General features: G+C 41.3%; 1 protein-coding gene across 1 annotated transcript in view; it reads left to right on the plus strand.

Annotated features, from left to right (window-relative positions):
- The first annotated feature begins 1,862 nt into the window (after nucleotides 1-1,862).
- ARMC3 (armadillo repeat containing 3) overlaps nucleotides 1,863-18,406 on the plus strand; it is a 100,869-nt gene continuing 84,325 nt past the window's right edge. Inside the window, 2 exon segments of the mRNA XM_032593841.1 lie at nucleotides 1,863-1,928; nucleotides 5,504-5,552. Of these exon segments, the coding sequence (XP_032449732.1) occupies nucleotides 5,505-5,552 (48 nt within the window). The 5' untranslated portion in view covers nucleotides 1,863-1,928; nucleotide 5,504.

Below are 18,406 nucleotides of genomic sequence, written 5' to 3' on the forward strand. Positions count from 1 at the left end.
ATGTTTAGAGCAGATTTATTGATAACAGTCCAAAACTGGAAAGAACCCAAGTGTCCGTCAACCAGTGATTGGATGTTGTATATCCGCGTAGTGCAGTCGTCCTCGGCGACGGAAAGGGACAAGCTCCTGATACATGCAACACCATGAACAAATCTTAAAAGCTAAATTAAGGAAGCCAGACACAAGAGGTAGCATGTTGCATGGTGCAACCGATAAGACATTTTAAAAATACAAAATTATGGGGCGCCTGGGTGGCGCAGTCGGTTAAGCGTCCGACTTCAGCCAGGTCACGATCTCGCGGTCCGGGAGTTCGAGCCCCGCGTCGGGCTCTGGGCTGATGGCTCGGAGCCTGGAGCCTGTTTCCGGTTCTGTGTCTCCCTCTCTCTCTGCCCCTCCCCCGTTCATGCTCTGTCTCTGTCTGTCCCAAAAATAAATAAACGTTGAAAAAAAAATTAAAAAAAAAATACAAAATTATAGGGAGAGAAAACAGACCAGTTTTTCCCGGAGAAGAGGGCTGGAGGGAGAGGTCTGACTTCAAAGGGGCATGAAGGAAATTTGGGAGGGTGGAAATGCTGTACATCTTCATTGTGATAACAGTTACACAGCTGTAAACATTTGCCCAAACTCATCCAGCCATATATGTTCAAGTAAAAAGGACCAAGGCTGGGGGACGGACAGAGGCAGGCAAGGGACGGAGTTTGGAAAGTATGAGAGGAATTCGGGAGAGGGAGAGTTTTGTTTTGTTTTGTTTTTTTACTAAAGTCAATCAAAGGGTCTTGTATGAAGACGGCATTTGAGCTGGGCTTCGTTAAGTAGAAATAAAAGAGTATTCCAGGGGCTACACGAGTTGCGGATGACCTGGCAAACAGTAGGTGCTTAATAAATATTTGTGGAATAGACGCAATGATGAAGGGACAGTGAGCGAAATCCAGAGGAGAAAAGTATGGAAAAATTGGGGGTGACAGTCGGCTTGGCTGGGGCTTGTGTTGGGGGAGAGAGGTGGGCGGCCCAAATAGGGAATGGGCAGATGGTTTTGCATACCAGGCTAATAGGTTCAGACTTTATTTTTGGGAAGCCGACTGAAGTTTGAATAGGGGAGTGACACGTCTAGAATGAGAAGTTCCGGAAGGCTGATCTGCCTCTGGTGTGGTCTCTCGTATCGGTGCAGGACTAGGAGGCAGAGAGAAACCGAAGCCATCAGACGCCAAAAATGGTGGCCCGGATTGGGGTGACCGTAAGGATTAAAGAGGAGGAATAGATTAGGAGACAAAATGAAGAGGGCCCGTTGACCTCACTGCTGATTGGAGTGGAGGAGGGTGGAGGACGAAGAAGGGAAACTGAGGTCTTAGGCCGTTGGGAAGGGTGGCATCAAGAGGAAAGAAAGGTGGAAGAGGAGGAGATTTTGACGGGCCAACACAAGTGCCGTGAGGGCAGACTGGACACCCTAGGGCCTGGAAAGTGGGCCACGCAGGGGTGCGGCTTAGGGGAGCCTGGACAGGAGGCGGTGATGTGGCAGCCATCGGCGCAGATTCCGGCTGGGGCCTGTCTTTGGGGGAAAGCGCTAGCATCCCAGAGTACGCGAATCCAGAGCCGGTCCGCGGGCCAGAGGCTGAGGCTGGACTGCCTGCTGATTTCCAGTGTTCACCCGGACTGGCCGCGACAGTTAGGAAGAGCAGGGTTCCCGTGTCCACCCCGCGCAAAGCTCTGGACTCGGAGCTCAAGGTGCCTTCGCTGCAGACCGCTTACCCAAGGCGGGACGGGGGGCGCGCGCGCAGCCCAGCGCGAGCTTTCAGGGCCGAGGCGCGCGCAGGCGCGGCCGGTGTCGCCTAGCAACCAAGGGCAACAGTGGCCTCGGAGGCGCGCGCGGACGGCGGCGGGTGCGGTTCTCCGGGCGCGAGGGGCCGCCGCTCGGCGGGATCCGCCGGCAGGTAAAGGCGGGCGTGCGGCTGCGCGGCTACTCCCGCGGGTTGGAGGGGCCCGGGGCCGAGGTCCCCGCAGAATTGGGGCAAGGGGGAGGTGCCCAGCGCGTGGGGACCTCTGGGACACAACCGACGGAACGAATGCCTCGTTGGGGGTTGTCGGTCCCTGCCCTGTGCGCCCAGTATCAGCCGGGGATCCGGGTGGGTTTCCTAAGCATCCTGGCCTCCTTCCGTTTAACAGGTGACGAAACAGGCCCCGAGAAGGGATCTGAGAGTCTGAGATTCCGTTCCGTGCCTCCCAGCAACTCAGGAAACGAGTTCCCACTGGCTGTAGTCTTCCCCCTTCCTTCACAGTTTTTAAAATAAGGCTCCTCCTCAGAAAACATTTAAGATCGCACAGGCTGAAAGCTCACAAAGAAGTGCAAACGGTCGACAAATTTGTGGGGGGAAAGCGTGGCTCCTTTCTAATGACGGAGGAGGTGCCCATTTAAAGCAGATTTGTTTTTGTGCTCAGTGCGGTGAAGTTCATGCCTTTTCATCCAGTTATTTGCCTTTCTCTTAAAGAAGCAGTTGAGGACGTGGATGAACATTTTATGTCTAAGGAGGTTCATTGCAGCCTTATCCATAATTTCAGGAAATGAGAAACAAATGTTCAACAATAGGGGACTGTCTAGATACACAGTGGATTTTACAATAGTATTTTAAATGACATGATATGCTGATTCACTGGAGATGATTGGGGCAATGAATGGACACAGAGATTTCACGAACCTGTCCATTATTGTAAGAAAGCAGTAGGAAAGGAGGGTACTTGTGGGAATGAGCCCTGGGTGTTGTCTCTAAGTGATGAAGCACGAGAATCTACCCCCAAAACCAAGAGCACACTGTACAGCCGGTATGTTAGCCAGTTTGACAATAAATTATATCAGAAAAAAAAAAAAAGAAGAATATGGTAGGCAAATGGTTCCAGGAAAGGAAGTTGAGAATAGGAGATCGAAACTCATGTAGCATGGTAAAATCCCTATAGAAAACACACAAAAAGGAACTATCCTGAAACAGTGCTAATCTCCCTGAGTTTATTCCTGAGTGATTTTTTTTTTTTTATTCCATGTGCCCTTCCTTGTTTTCCAAATTTTCTGTAATGAAATGTATTCTGTATAACTGGACAGTAGACACAGAACTATACAGTTAAGCAGTGTTAAAATGGTAAATTTTATGGTGTGTATATTTTAGCACAATCGAAAACATCACTGGGAAGGGTGGTAAAATAGTCAAGGAAAGCAGGTGTGCTTCAAAAAGTCAAAGGGATTTTTTGTTTTTAATTTTTAAAGTGTTTGTTTATTTTTGAAGGAGAGAGAGACGGAGTGTGAACAGGGGAGGGGCAGGGAGAGTGGGAGACACAAAATCCGGAGCAGGCTCCAGGCTCTGAGCTGTCAGCACAGAGGGCCATGCGGGTTCTCTCGAACCCACAGACTTGAGAGATCATGATCTGAGCCAAAGTCAGATGCTTAACTGACTGAGCCACCCAGGCGCCCCAGGATTTGTTTTCTTAATGTGGCGTCTCTGGAGCTTTAGAGGCAAACAAATCTTTAAAGAATAAACGAACATAAGATAATGTGGTTGTATCGTGTTGATTTTAAGTGAAATGTTGAATTTACAACATTAAAAAAAAACACCTTACGGTCATCTTTGAGGCTCATCGCCCCTGATCTATGTCAGCTAAATACTTTGTCCCCCATTAACTACTATACTCAATTTGGTAATAAAAACACAAACTAAATGCTTCCTACTTTACGGTACTGCCTGGGATCGACTCCATTGCTGTCGTCCTGTGTTAAGGCAATTCTAACCTCTGTACTCTTCAGTATGCAGTTACTCAAAGCCACTATCCTGAAATGGGAAAAAAATCAGTTCCTGAGTGAAAATCAGATGATGTACAGTAATTTAATGCAAGTATAATTCAGTTCTTCTTAAACATTATTCATAAGGAGTTCTTCTGTAAATCAAAGGCTGCTCTACCTTGGAGTCGATTACGAAGCACTCTAAAATTTCTTTTTCCTAGAGGTTAATCGCAAGATAGATTTGCATTTGTCCAGAATGGTTTCTGTCCATCTGCCTGGAATATCATAAACACAAAATCTAGGGTCTGTGTGCTTTTCAAACACCTATGAAAGATGTTTGAGTTTTGAAAAAAGTATTGCCTCTAAAATCTGAAAAGAAACTTGAAAAATTAATGTAAATGTTTTAATATTAAGTTATATTTGAGAACAGTTTTCTCATTTTGCAAGAAGTTTGAGGCATACAACCTGCTGAATAATTTCAAATGCTTGATTTCAAAACTTTATGTGATGAAAATCGTATTTAATGGGGAATGTGGGTACATTTTAATGTTTTAATATACTGGATGTGAGGGAGGGCATCACAGTGTAAGCTTGCCCGGACCCTCAAAGATCTTGAAATTTATGTGACCTGAACTGAGGGATCTGGATGTCTTTCAGAAGCCCCTAGGAGTTTCTATGAACATGTGGCGTTTTAAAACATGTGATAAATTCTGGTTAGTGCCTCTAATGCTAAGAGTTGCTTTTGTCCCTTGAGAGACCATCTGAACCAATCCTGACATTGTAGATTCTCACCAAAGATTTTTGACTTCCCAGAATTTTCTGGAAACTGTACTAATTTCCCTGAGACAGGTTTGTAGCATCTGAGATTGCCCAAATGCCAAACATAACCTCTCATTGGAGAAAACTTGAAAGGTTTCTAGAGTTATTTATTCTAACAGTCCCCAACATCTTGGAAAGTACTCTGTACCCAGATGGGGTTACTGCTCTGTGGTTTATCAGCTGTCAGTACCAATCCTTTGACTTTTTGTCTGCACAGTTATGGACATACGAGGGCAGGTAGAAACAGGTCTTGTAAGCAGTAACCCCAACTTCTCCAGAATACATCTCTTCAGATTCTCAATTACTTTTTTTTTTTTTATTGAGCTATGGATTATATTAGAGAAAACTTTTGGTTATCTGGGAAAATGACACCAACATTCATTTGGAGTTGCCTTGTCTTGGGTATCAGTCACAAAATCATACTCCCAGGAAAAACAGAGTTAATGATTTTTATGCATATCGAATACCTACCATGTACCAGATACTGTTGGGATAGATCAGTGCAGGAAAGCAGACAAAAATCCACCCCTTTGTGGCAGAACATTCTTGGAGCTCTCAAAAGTAAATTGGATTTAGTCTCCTAAGCACCCCATCAGTGAGCTATATGCATGGTAAACTGTTTCCCGTTATGTAAGTGAAAGTTATGCCATGGATGTGTTCTCTTCCTTACAAGCTGGAAGCCAGGACTGATGCCCAACAATCTTAACAGTAAGTTCCTTAAAGACTGTGGCGTTTGAAATACGACTGCAGGTAACATATTTGTACAGGTACGACCATTTCTACCTATATCACATCATCTCTTTTTTAGGTAAAATTTCAATGAGGAAATAAATCTCCTTCGAAGGGCATCCATAGGTAACTGAGAGATTTGTGCACACACAAGGTACAAATGACACTTTAACTAATTACTGCATCTTTTTCCAGAATGGGTAAAAAGGTAAAGAAGGAAGCGGAACCCCCTCCTAAGGATGTGGTAAGTTTCTGATTTTAAGACTAGTAGCACGTTAACAACCAGTTTTAAAAATAAATTGTTCCAACTGTTTGGCATGTACCAGCATATACATGAGTACACATTGGCAGAAGTCCAAAGTCTGACTAATGATAAGATTAGTCAGAGAAATCTAACATTATATAAACAAACATTTACAACGTTGTCATTACATAATCAGCACAATTAGAGAGTAATTATTAGCTTTTCCAGGATGCGGATGGCGTGTTTATGGGCCTAGTTAATGACCAAATAGTTTTGGTTTGTTCTTTTAAATATTTTAAATTGGTATTTGCTGGTCCCTCGTTTATGTTAATCATCCAAGTGCGTTTTCAAAAATAACTAGGAGTTTATGCTATAGCTATTAGCTCTGTATATGAGGTTGTCTGAAATGACCATTTGAACATCAGAAGGCTCGTATTTTCCAGTTCTATGGAGAGAAAAGTCTGGGTTCATCATCTTTTTCTGTTCCAGATGTTTGAGTAATACATTGCCGAAAACACAAAGCCCTGTCTCTCGTTTAAAAGTATGTTTTTATCTTATTTCTCTAAGGTTTATGAATTACCAAAAGATGATGTTAAAAATAAAAAATGAACTTGGACAGTTTTCAGATTAGAAACTTATTTTGAGGGACACCTGCCTGGCTCAGTCGGTGGAGCATGTGACTCTGGATCTCGGGGTTGTGAATTCGAGCCCCACGTTGGGTATAGAGATTACTCAAAAATCAAATCTTAGGGGCACCTGGGTGGCTCAGGCAGTTGAGCGTCCGACTTCGGCTCGGGTCATGATCTCACGGTTCGCGAGTTCGAGCCCCGCGTCGGGCTCTGTGCTGACAGCTCGGAGCCTGGAGGCTGTTTCGGATTCTGTGTCTCCCTGTCTCTCTGCCCCTCCCCCGCTCCCTCAAAAATAAATAAACATTAAAATAAATGAAGAGATGAAAAATCTTTAAGAGCGAAAAGAAACTCATTTTGAAACAGACATTTGGTGTGATTTTCTTCAACTAAAATGTGACTGAAAAAAAGTGTTTATGGTCCGTCAGTAGACTCACAGGGATTTTATAGTTTGAAGGAAGCTGGGCTTAGTGCAAGGTCTTTCCAACAGCACTGGAGCTTTGCGGTTACAAATGTGAGCTACGTCCCAGCTCTGCGTCTCATGACCTGTGTTATTTGGCACAGCGTTGCCAAATGTGGCCATGTTCTTTCAGTTCTTGTTTGAAATTTCTTCAGTGTGAATTGTGAGGCCCAACTCGTTTTGGTTGTTGTGTGAATTAAAATGAAGTAAAGCTCATCACGGTTCTCGGTGCCTGGCACATAGTTAACGCTAGTAAATAAGCCCTAATATTGCGGGTCTCCTTTCGACTCTGATACACAGACCCACACAGACACACACCTATGTAACTTCCTATGTTTGATCCTTCAATACAGTTGGGAACGAAGACTCCAGAAGTATCTGTCTGGGGGCACCTGGGTGGCTCAGTCGGTTAACCGTCTGACTCTTGAGTTCGGCTCAGGTCATGATCTCACGGTTCCTGAGATCTGGCCCTGCGACGGGCTTTGTGCTGATACTGTGGAGCTGGCTTGGGATTCTCGCTCTCCCTCTCCCTCTCCACTGCTTCTGTGCACTCTCTCTCTCAAAAGAAATAAACTTAAAAAAATAAAACGAGATGAAGGAGAAGCATCTGTCTGCTCCGGTCTAGGAACGCTTTGCAGAGATAGATGGCCATTGTGGTTCACGATACAGTTTCATCATTCCAGTTGCTCTCTTTTGGACATCCTCCTAAAATGTTCCAAATTCTCTTATTTTTTTTTCATTGCCACATAAGTTTGAATTATCCCTTTTTGCTGCAAAATAGCATTTTTAGAAAAAAGATTTTATTTTTAAGTAATCCCTACCCCCAGCATGGGGCTCGAACTCACAACCCCGACTGAGCCAGCCATTTTCCCCGGTCAATATCATTATTGACATCTTATTACCGGAAAGTGGACTAATGAACACAGTACTTGATGACAAACATTTTCTGATTAAAATTAGAATTAAGGGACCGTTAAACAATAGATATATTTGTCTAATACACTTCCTATAATTTTGTAATGTTTTGCTGGGTTGTCCTCCGTATTCCAGTCCTTGGGGGGCACAATCAAGGGCTTGAGAAACAGTTTTAAACCTAGCGTTAACAGAAAACTAGCTCTTGTTTCTCAGTTCACGAGAGCCTTAGGGACAGCCAAAGCATGTGTAGTGGCCAATGTCAAAGAAATTGCTGTCTATGTTTTCTTCTTGGAGTTTTATGCTTTTAGGTCTCATAGTTGCGTCTTTTCATCCATTTTGGGCTTATTTCTGTGTACGGTGTAAGAAAGTGGTCCAGTTTCATGGTTTGTGTGACCGTGTAAGCGTGGGTTTATTTCCGGACTCTCTATTATGTTCCATTGATCTATGTGCCTTATTTCTGTGCCAGAATCATACTGTTTTGATGACAACCGCTTTGTAGTACGTCTTGAAATCTGGGATTGCGATACCTCCAGCTTTGTTCTACTTTCTCAAGGTTGCTTTGGCTATTGGGGATATTGTGTGGTTCCATACAGATTTTAGTATTATTTGTTCTAGTTCTGTGACAAATGTTGTTGGTATTTTGATAGGGATTGCACTAAGTATCCATTCATAGATGAATGGGTAGAGAAGATGTGGTATATATATATATATATACAATGGAATATTACCTGGACATAAAGAGGATGCGGTCTTGCTGTTTGCAATAATATGGATGGAGCTAGAGGGTATAATGCTACAGGAAGTAAGTCAGAGAAAAATAAATACCCTGATTTCAGTCAAAAGTGGAATTTAAGGAAAAAAAGAGATAAACAACAACAACAAACAGACTTTAAATACAGGGAACAAACTAGTTAGTGGTTGCCAGAGGGGAGATAGGTGGGGAATGGGAGAGATTAAGAGTCTACTTATAGTGGGGCGCCTGGGTGACTCAGTTAAGCGTCCGACTTCGGCTCAGGTCATGATCTTGACGTTTGTGAGTTCGAGCCCCGTGCTGGGCTCTGTGCTGACAGCTTGGAGCCTGGAACCTGCTTCAGATTCTGTGTCTCCCTCTCTTTCTGCCCCTCCCCTGTTCCCACTTTCTCTCTCTCTCTCTCAAAAATAAACATTAAAAAAGAGTATACTTACTGTGATGAGTACTAAAAAATGGATAGAATTGTTGAATCATTACATTGCACACCATAAGCTAGTATAACACCGTAGGTTAATTATGCTTTTTAAAAAAGTAGAGTGATCCAAAAAAAAAAGGACGTATATAACAATTACCAATGGGCCTTGACTATGGCCTTTCCTCTTAGTCCTTCCATACTTCTCTTACTCTGACTATATGTTAATAAAGCTGGCAGATTAGTGTTAAACTATGTAACCACTTTCTATCTTGTGAATTCAAATACTTCAAAACAGTATACCACAATGTCAACTGTCTGAACTTGGCATTTGTGCCAAGGTATACCTCTTCAAAGTCTATGAAAGGGTTCTTGTACAGAGTATAAAAGAAAACCAAATTTCAAAGATGGATGTATAACTGCTTTAAAAAATTAACTTTCCTGTGCCAACTAATAACAACTGGCTTCTTATTTCCAAAGATTCGTGTTGCTATTAGTCTTTTGTATACTAGTTAAAATGGGTAATGGGGACAGAAAGAAGAATGTTCAGTTATATGGTTAAAACAAAAAGCTCCCCTTGCTTTTCTTAATTTTCGAATCGTCAAAACACACATTTAATGTACGCCCGTGTGGTTTATTGACCTCCATTCCTTCTCGTGAAAGCCACCACTAGCTAAGAAGATGCTTAGAGGCCGGGAAGATAACGGCTTGAATGACCGATGCAACTATAATCTACCTCCCCAAACATTTCCACATCTGGCTGAAAGGTTGTTTGTGATGCTTTAACAAAAGGAAAACTTTCTATGGAATGATTGCATAAGAGAATTACTAATAGAAACAACCTTAGAAGGCAATATTTACTATAAGGCAAGATATTTAGGGACTAAGGATCCAGGCTCTGGAATTATACCGCCAGAGACTGAATCCTCACTCCATCTGGAGGCCAAGTTCCCGAACTCTGTATACTCCAGTGAGGATATAACGACAACCACTTCATATCTATTCACAGTGGGGAGGCAAGGTTAGGTAAATATGAGATGCTTAGAACAGCGCTTGGCAATAGATGAGAACTTGGTCAAAGTTGTTATTCTTCGTGATGTAATTGAGGGTACTGTTGATCATCCCACAAAACTTGAGAAGTTTTGCGCATTGTCAAAGGAGGCAGGGAGATCAGCTGCAGAAGACCAGCTGGCCACTAAAGTTCCTGGTGGCCTGGAGTGTGGCCCTCATGCTTCATGGTCAGGTTTTCAAGTTCATGAGCATGGAACTTTTATTTTCTTCATATTTCAGAGGCAACTGAGTTTCAGCGGACTAAATCCACAGTATCTAAACTCACAAGGGACTGTGACCTGGTTCTGGAATCTCACTGTCAAGTTAACTGAACGTTTATGTATTTACGTTAATGGTTCTGCACCTTCTGTCCATAGTTAGGTGCAAACGGGGGGAGCTAAGCTCGCTGAGTGTTGAGTCAGAGCATCAGGCGACAGCAGGATCTGCTTCCTCACGTGGGTGACCAAACCCAGTTCCTTGGAAGAGTGGGATGTCTCCAGTGACTTGTCTTCCCCGGACGCTCCCGTCAACCTCAGAATGCAACCCTTAACGCGTTGTCACGGGCCGCCAGAACTGCTTGGACTTATTTCAGAAATGAAGCTTCATGGGAATTAATTTTCTGGCGTTTCTCCTACATCACAGATTTTAAAAAGTCATGATTTAAGAAAAATTAGTATGAATTAAAAAACATGCACAAAACCGTATTCTAAAAAAATCTTGCTTACCTTGCTCTAAAAGTTTAATTCAAGTTGTAAAGAAACCTAGAGGCCATTTGAGCTGTTTTCATTTTAACCTTTACACTTTTTACTGGATTTTAACTGATGTCTAGATGCTCTCTACGAAAAGTCCCTACTAGAGTGAGACAGTCCATTTCTGTTCATCTGTCTCTCTTTTCATGTATAATTGGTTTCCCCCTGATCTGAGACCAGTGATGTAGCAAACACGCTCCAGTAGCCATCAGAAAAGCCTTTTCTTTGCCCTTCTTGGTACCATACAAATTACGAGACTCTCATGATTTATCTATTTTCACTGAGTTCAACTTTACAACTTTGTATTCTTTTAGGCCCGGCCTAATGTAGTAGTCACCAGTCACCTGCGGTTATTTAAATTTAAATTAATGATGATTAAAGGCATAGTAATTGAAATTAACAACTAAAAATAAAACGAAACATTCAGCACCTCAGTCACCTTACACTTCAAGTGCTCAAAGGCCACATGCGGCTTGTGACTGCTATATTGGGCAAAGCAGAATCAGAACATTTGCAGTGTTGAACTTTGTGCTGGACAGCATTGTTCTAGAAGGTCTTGTGTCCTTAACAGAGATGTAAAAGTATCTCTGTGAGACTATGGCTGCGCTAATTGACTGAACTTAAAATCCAGAGTTTAGCCAAAATGCTTCCCCTTTATTTCACCCTTTCTGTAAATAACTTTGGTTCATCATTTGTTTTGTATACAGCGTGAAATTATAATTTCACAACCAGCTTGCTGGTGAGTGACTGTGAGTTCCTCACGGGAAAGCAGATGGGCTATGTAATTACAGCACAGTATTATTTATTTAGTTGTGTGGCATTCTGTTCTAGCTATCATTTGATTCTCAGCACCTTTTTAAATAAAAAATTACTATAATGCTGTAGGCTCTGTAGGAGAAACAGATGTCATGCCAAGTTTTCTCCGCTCTCTGCCAAATATTGGTATTTCTCCTCCTTTAACAGCTCTTTAGACTGTAACTCTCACAGTCTGAACCTTCCCTTCAAGCTTCTTGTACCCCATATTACCTTTTTCTTAATGATGACCAGAAGATAGGTCAAAATACCAAAGTGTTTTCTCCACCACTGAAGAAGGGTTACAAATCTTTACGATGGGTTCGGTTTAAGTATATTTTCAGGTACTCCTTTGACAACTGCAGTCACTGTGTGGAGATCGTGACATAAGTATGTTTTAACAGAGCATATTTATTCACATGCTTATAAAATCAGCTTTAAAAATCTTGAACTATCAGTGGTCTCTGAAGTGCAAGTTCTGAAGTGGAAGGGAACTTTGTCCTGAGTGGGGGTGGATAGAGAAGACAGCCAGCAGAATGCCAGGGAAACTGTTGTGGGCGGCAAAGACGATTTAAGGCTGTGATTCTCAAGGGTTGGGAGGGGTGTGGTCAGGGAACCCTATGAGGGTGGGATGGTCACTGTGGACTCCCTCCCCACAAAAATGCCCACCAAAAGTTTTACATACAATTTTAGTGGAAGGATCTATCCCTGAAGCCCATTGATGGCTCCACGAACCTCAGGTTTAGAACCTTCTTTTCTGACATCAAGAGACAGTACATGGTTAAAGCCCTTTCAGGCCACAAGCATAAAACAGAAGTTTCCAGAGGTATTTTCATGCACTTCTTTATAAACATTTATTGAGTATTTCCACATCCTGGGTTTATTCTAAGTAATGGCGGTAGAGAAATTACACAGTCCTTTGCCTGAAGAAATTCATTCACTTATTAGACAAATATTGAGTGAATGCCACGTACAAGTGTTTTTCTACCTCCTGGGCATATACATGGGAGCAAAACAAAGTTCATAGCTTATATGCTAGTTAGGGGAAGCAGTCAATTAACAAATAATAATATAATTCAGGTAGTAATAAGATCAATGGGGAAAAATAAAGTAGGATATAAGGATGGGGAGGGATGGGGCTACTTTAAATAGAATCCAGGTCAGGGCAAGCTTTCTCAGTGGGGTCACATTTAAGAAAGACAAATGGAATGAGGAAGTCTGCTATGCAAATATCTGGGAGAGAGCACCCTAGCTAGAGAGCATTGTAGCCATACTAAGACCTTACTTAGTATACTTGGTGAATGCCAAGAAGGTTGATGTGACTGGAGACCAGAAAGCAGGGAGCAGGAGATAGGGATTAAAGGTGGGAGGCTGGTGGTGATCACGGCCTTTTCCGCTATAGTAAGGAGGTTGGATGTTTTCCTAATGTGCAAAAAGGGAATCCATTGGAGGGTTACAAGTAGAGGATTAGTGACATCTCATTTATATTTGAAACGAAAAGCATTAAGATCATTCCAGCTACAACGGGAAAAGTGGAAACTGGAAGACCAATATGGAGGCTATTACGGAGGAACGATGAGCTATGCAGCCCGGTGGCCTGAGTGAGCAGCCATAATGAAGGCAGAAATGACAGGATTTGCTGCTGGATTGCATGTGGGGTGTGAGAGGAGAGGAGGTGGGAGATGGTTCCAGGTTTTGGGCTTGAGCAACCCAGGAAATGATGGTAAACATACTGAAGAAGACACGTAAACCCAAGAAACAACGCAATGCATTAAGTGCTGTTACAGAGAAGTTCAGAGGAATATAGCTGTGAAACAAAACAAAACAAAACAAAACAAAACAAAACAAAACAAAACCTTCAAAGCAACAACTACCACAACCACAACAACATCCCAAGGATTTTTCTTTTTAATGTTTATTATTTTTGAGAGAGACAGAGACAGAATGCGAGTGGGTTAGGGGCAGAGAGAGAGGGAGACACAGAATCTGAAGCAGGCTCCAGGCTCCAAGCTGTCAGCACAGAGCTCGACGTGGGGCTCGAACTCTCGAGCTGTGAGATCATGACCTGAGCTGAAGTCGGTCGCTCAACTGACTGAGCCACCCAGGCACTCCCACCAAGGATTTTTAATACCCAAACTATCATGAAAAAAAGCAATAAAAAACTCATCCAGAAAGATGCAAGCCTGACAATTCAAGTAAGCCATAAGCTTCTACAGTTTCAAGCATTGTTTGTTATTTTAATTCTCTAGAAATGAGATTAAAATGTCAAGAAGTGATAAGTAACATGGTGTTCACTGTTGATGGTCTTAGAAATATTTTGGTGAACCAATGAGGATGAAAGTCAGAGTGGAGATGTTTAGCAGGAAGTATGAGGGGGAGAAAATGGAGGAAAATCAATAGTTCCTAAGAATTTTTTCATAGTTTTTTTTTTTTAATGTTTATTTTTGAGAGAGAGACAGAGTGCGAGCAGGGGAGGGGCGGAGAGAAGGAGACAAAGAATCTGAAGCAGGATCCAGGCTTGAGCTGTCAGCACAGAGCCCGACGCGGGGCTCGAACCCAGAAAATGTGAGATCATGACCTGAGCTGAAGCCAGACGCTCAACTGACTGAGCCACCCAGGCGCCCCAATAGCTCGTAAGATTTTTGACTGTGGAAGGGAAGGAGAGCTAAGATAGCACCTGGAAGATGATTAATATCTAGGGAAATATTACCTTTGTTTTAAAATAAGAGAGTTTTGAGACGTCAGAGTGTAGAGAGGCTAAGGTGGTGGAAGTTTGCAGAGTGCCAGAGAGGAGGGAAATATATAGGAAAATAGCTCCAGAAATTTAGTTAATGATTCCCTTGATTCTTTGAAGTCTAAGCTGCACAGGGTGAAACTCATGTTCATGACAAAGAACAGGCATGAACAACTATCAGAGAGCTACAAGAATAATTTTAAGATTCAGACCCGCCTGGAGGACATTCTAATTTTGATCCAAAAGATTGGAGAGATCTTGTTGAACATCTGGGGCATTAAGTAGAGCCCCCAGCAGAGTCATGCCTTAGTTGTAGTATGGCTAACCCAGCCCTAGAGCAACGGCTTCCTCAGACCTGCTGGAATAATGTTTTCAAATAGGCCTTACATAGATAAAGCTGAACCATAAATAAGACAACCGTCTAGCAGAACAAAATTCAACATCCTTTAAGAGAAGGACCCCCAGTGGTGCCTGGGTAACTCAGTTGGCTAAGCGTCTGACTTAAGCTCAGGTCATGATCTTGGGGTTCACGAGTTTGAGCCCTACATTGGGCTCTGTGCTGACAGCTCAGAGCCCGGAGCCTGCTTCGGATTCTGTGTCTCCCTCTCTTGCTCTGCCCCTCCCCTGCTCACACTCTGTCTCTCTCTCTCAAAAATAAATAAACATAAAAAAAAAATTAAAAAAAGAGAAGGCCCCCAATACAATCCAGACACTCAACAACATAATTTTTTACAATGTTCACTTGCCAGTAAAAATTATTATATATGCAAAGAAAAATGTGACTCATATTCAGAAGAAAACTCAGTTGATAAACCAGTATAGGAGATAAAATTGGATACTAAAAAATTCAGTTGTCCGAAAGAAGATGGAAAAAGGAACCAGGGAACAAATCAGAAAAGGAGAAAACAAGGGCGCCTGGGTGGCTCAGCTAATTGAGCGTCAGTCTCTTGGTTTTGGCTCAGGTCATGATCTCACAATTCATGAGTTCAAGTCCCTGGAACCTGCTCTGGATTCTGTGTCTCCCTCTCTCTTTGCCCCTCCCCTGCTCATGTTCTGTCTGTCTCTCCTTCAAAAATAAATATTAAAAAAAATTTTTTTAAGTGAGAGATTGTCAAACTGAATAAAAAAACAAGATCCAAACTGTAAGCTGTGTATAAGAAATCTTTAAATATAAAGATATAGCTAGGTTAAAGGTCAAAATATGGAAAGATATACTGCAAACTAAAATCATAAGAAAGCTAGAGTGCCTATATTAATACTAGATGAATTATATAACAGGGCAAATAATATTACCAGAGAAAAAGAGACCCATATCATCATAATGAAAAGGTTCATTTGTAAGAGGAAAAATGGTCCTAAATATTGTTTACCTAATGACACTTGTTTAAAATAGATGAAGAAAAAAAGATCTCATTTGCCATAACATCAGAAACAACAAAATATTCAGAGATAAGTTTAACAAAATAAATGCAGTGCCTATATGCTGAAAACTATAAAACATTGCCAAGACAAATTAAGGAGGACCTAAATAAGCGAAGAGATATATTATGTTGGATACAGATACATTGCTAGTGGGAACCAAGATAGTAAAACTACTTTGGAAAAAACTTATTTTTTTGGAAAGTTAAAACCTGTACTACCAGTCAAGCCAGAAATTCTACTCCTAGGTATTCACTCAAGAGAAATGAAAATATACATCTACAAGAAGACTTACATGGGAAAGCCCATTGCAGCTTTCATTCATAATGGTCCCAAGTGAAATAACCCAAAGGTCCATCACTAATTGAACGGATAAACAAAAAGGAATGAACCACGGATACGTGGAATAATACGGATGAATCTCATAATCATTCTGCCAAGTGAAAGGGGCCATACGTAAGGGGTACCTGTGCCATAATTTCATATTTAAAGAGTTGAAGTTAACCTACGGTGAAAGGATGCGGATCAGTGGTTGCCTAGAGGAGATATGGGAAAGGGAATCAGCTGCAGAGAGGCAGGAGAGAATATTTTGGGGTAATGGAAAGTTCCACATATTGTTTGGAGGGGGTTAGTTAGAGGTATCTATACATTTATTAAAACTCATCAGACTTAAACTTAGGTGCATTTTATTGAATCTAAATTGGCTCTCTGCAAAGTGGACTCCGAAGTAATGGGAATAATCCAATTGTTAGGAAGAAGTTGACTACTCAAGAGAAAAAAAGAATGATTAATGGTATGACGTAACTGACAATGTGTAAGTTCTATGAGAATAGGGGACTTGATTATCATGTTTAGTATGCTGTTCTGAGTGTGTGGCATTATTAGGGTTGAATGAGTGTTTATTGAATCAATGAGAGAATTAAAGGTGAATGGGTTAAAAATCCAAAACACACATTAGATACTGGGCTTAGACAGTAGGAGAAACATTTTCTCTAAAGTAACAGAAGAAGATATAGATAGGTTTGAGACTCTTGTGAAATTATTGATCTTGAATTTACAGCAATACTAATTTTCCCTGTAGCTTAACATTCTCCAAGAATGCTTGGATGTCGGGGTACAAATGCAAAGAAAGAAAATTCTAGTGTTTGTCCATATTCTAGAATTGATTTGATGACAAGACAGAAGGATGAAAAAAAAGTTTATTTAGGGTTTGGCAGGAGTGTTATTAAAATAATAGATCATAATCTAAGCAAGATAAGAAATAAAGTGGAAAAAGCAAATACAGAAAAAAAAGCAAATAAAAATAATACCAGGGATTGGTGAGGAGGTAGAACAACTGGAACTCTTTATCTTTAACTAGTGAGAATGAAAATTGATAAAAGTACTTTAGAAAACTGTTCAACAGTGTCTATCAAGGGTAAACGCGCGTCTACCCTATGACTCATCAAGTCCATTCCTAGGTATATGCCCAAGGGAAATGAGGGCATATATCCATAAAAAGACGTGTGCAAGAATATTCATTGCAGCTTTGTGCATGATAGCCTCCAGCTGAAAGACAAGAACCTAAACTGGTATATTCATAAAATGGAATAATATATAGCCATAGGAAGTATGACTTAGTAATACAAAAATGTGACTGAATCTCAGAGACATTGTGCTGAGCTAAAGAAGGCAGACATGAAAGAATACATGTTGTATGAGCCTATTTATACAAAGTTGAAGAACAGGAAAAACTAATGGATGATTTTATTTTATTATTTATTTATTTACTTTTTTTACTAAAGGATGATTTTAAAATTTTTCTTTTTTTTTTTAACATTTATTTTTGAGACAGAGAGAGACAGAGCATGAATGGGGGGAGGGCCAGAGAGAGAGGGAGACACAGAATCTGAAGCAGGCTCCAGGCTCTGAGCTGTCAGCACAGAGCCTGATGCGGGGCTCGAACTCACGGACTGTGAGATCGTGACCTGAGCGAAGTCGGACGCTCAACCGACTGAGCCACCCAGGCGCCCCTAAAGGATGATTTTAAAAGTCATAGAATGGTTATCTTTCTGGGGGTGTTTTTGGAGGGGAAAGGAGCGTAAGGGAAATATTCAGAAGTGATAAGAATGTTCTATGTCTTAGAGAGATAGATCTGAATTTGTATTCCGTAAGATCAGGTGGAAGACGTATATATCACTACACAAAAAACAAATTTTGACAAGCTGACAATCTTAGTTACTGAGATCTATTTGCCTTACAGATGTTTATTTTGACCACTGATAATATTTGGTTTTCTTCCTATCATTTTTAGGTTTTTGGTTTTTCTTTGCTATATTTTCATGTTGTGTTTCTCTTGTTTTTTTCTTCCCTTTTTCTGAATTGAGCAACTTTCTTTTGTAACCTTGTCTTTTTGGTAAATTGGAACTTTTACTATTTTTCTGTAGTCTATTAAACACATATTTAAACCTGTTTTTTTATATCAAGGAAAAAATAAATAATAACTAGGCAATAACCTAGTTCTCTTTACCAAAACAATCTGGTTTCCTTTACCTGAGCTTTATTGAGAAAAATCTAGAATTTTAATTCCAAATTATTTTTTTCCCTTATAATGTGTTATCACTACTTCAGAAATCCTTAAGAATTACGTCATGATTCACAACATCATTATCATTCAATTTTACTATATATCTCATTGTATTTATTGAGATAGTACTATTGTTTTTTATATCTTGTCTTCCCCAGTGTTGGCTGGAGCATTTACCAAGTAATTTCTTTAAGTATATAGTTAATGTACTTGTTGGGTTTGTGAGTGCCTGCTGATTTTCAAGCCTCAATCCCCAAATGCTTTCCTCCCTTAAAATTTCTCTGGGTTTCCAGGTCGCTGTGCTCTCCCGATCAGTGTTGGAGCCAGTGTCTCCGCCACTGCTCTCTGCTCTGCTAGAGGCCATCTTGTCCCATTGGTTC

Source organism: Lynx canadensis, chromosome B4, assembly GCF_007474595.2.
Source record: "Lynx canadensis isolate LIC74 chromosome B4, mLynCan4.pri.v2, whole genome shotgun sequence".
Taxonomy (NCBI): domain Eukaryota; kingdom Metazoa; phylum Chordata; class Mammalia; order Carnivora; family Felidae; genus Lynx; species Lynx canadensis.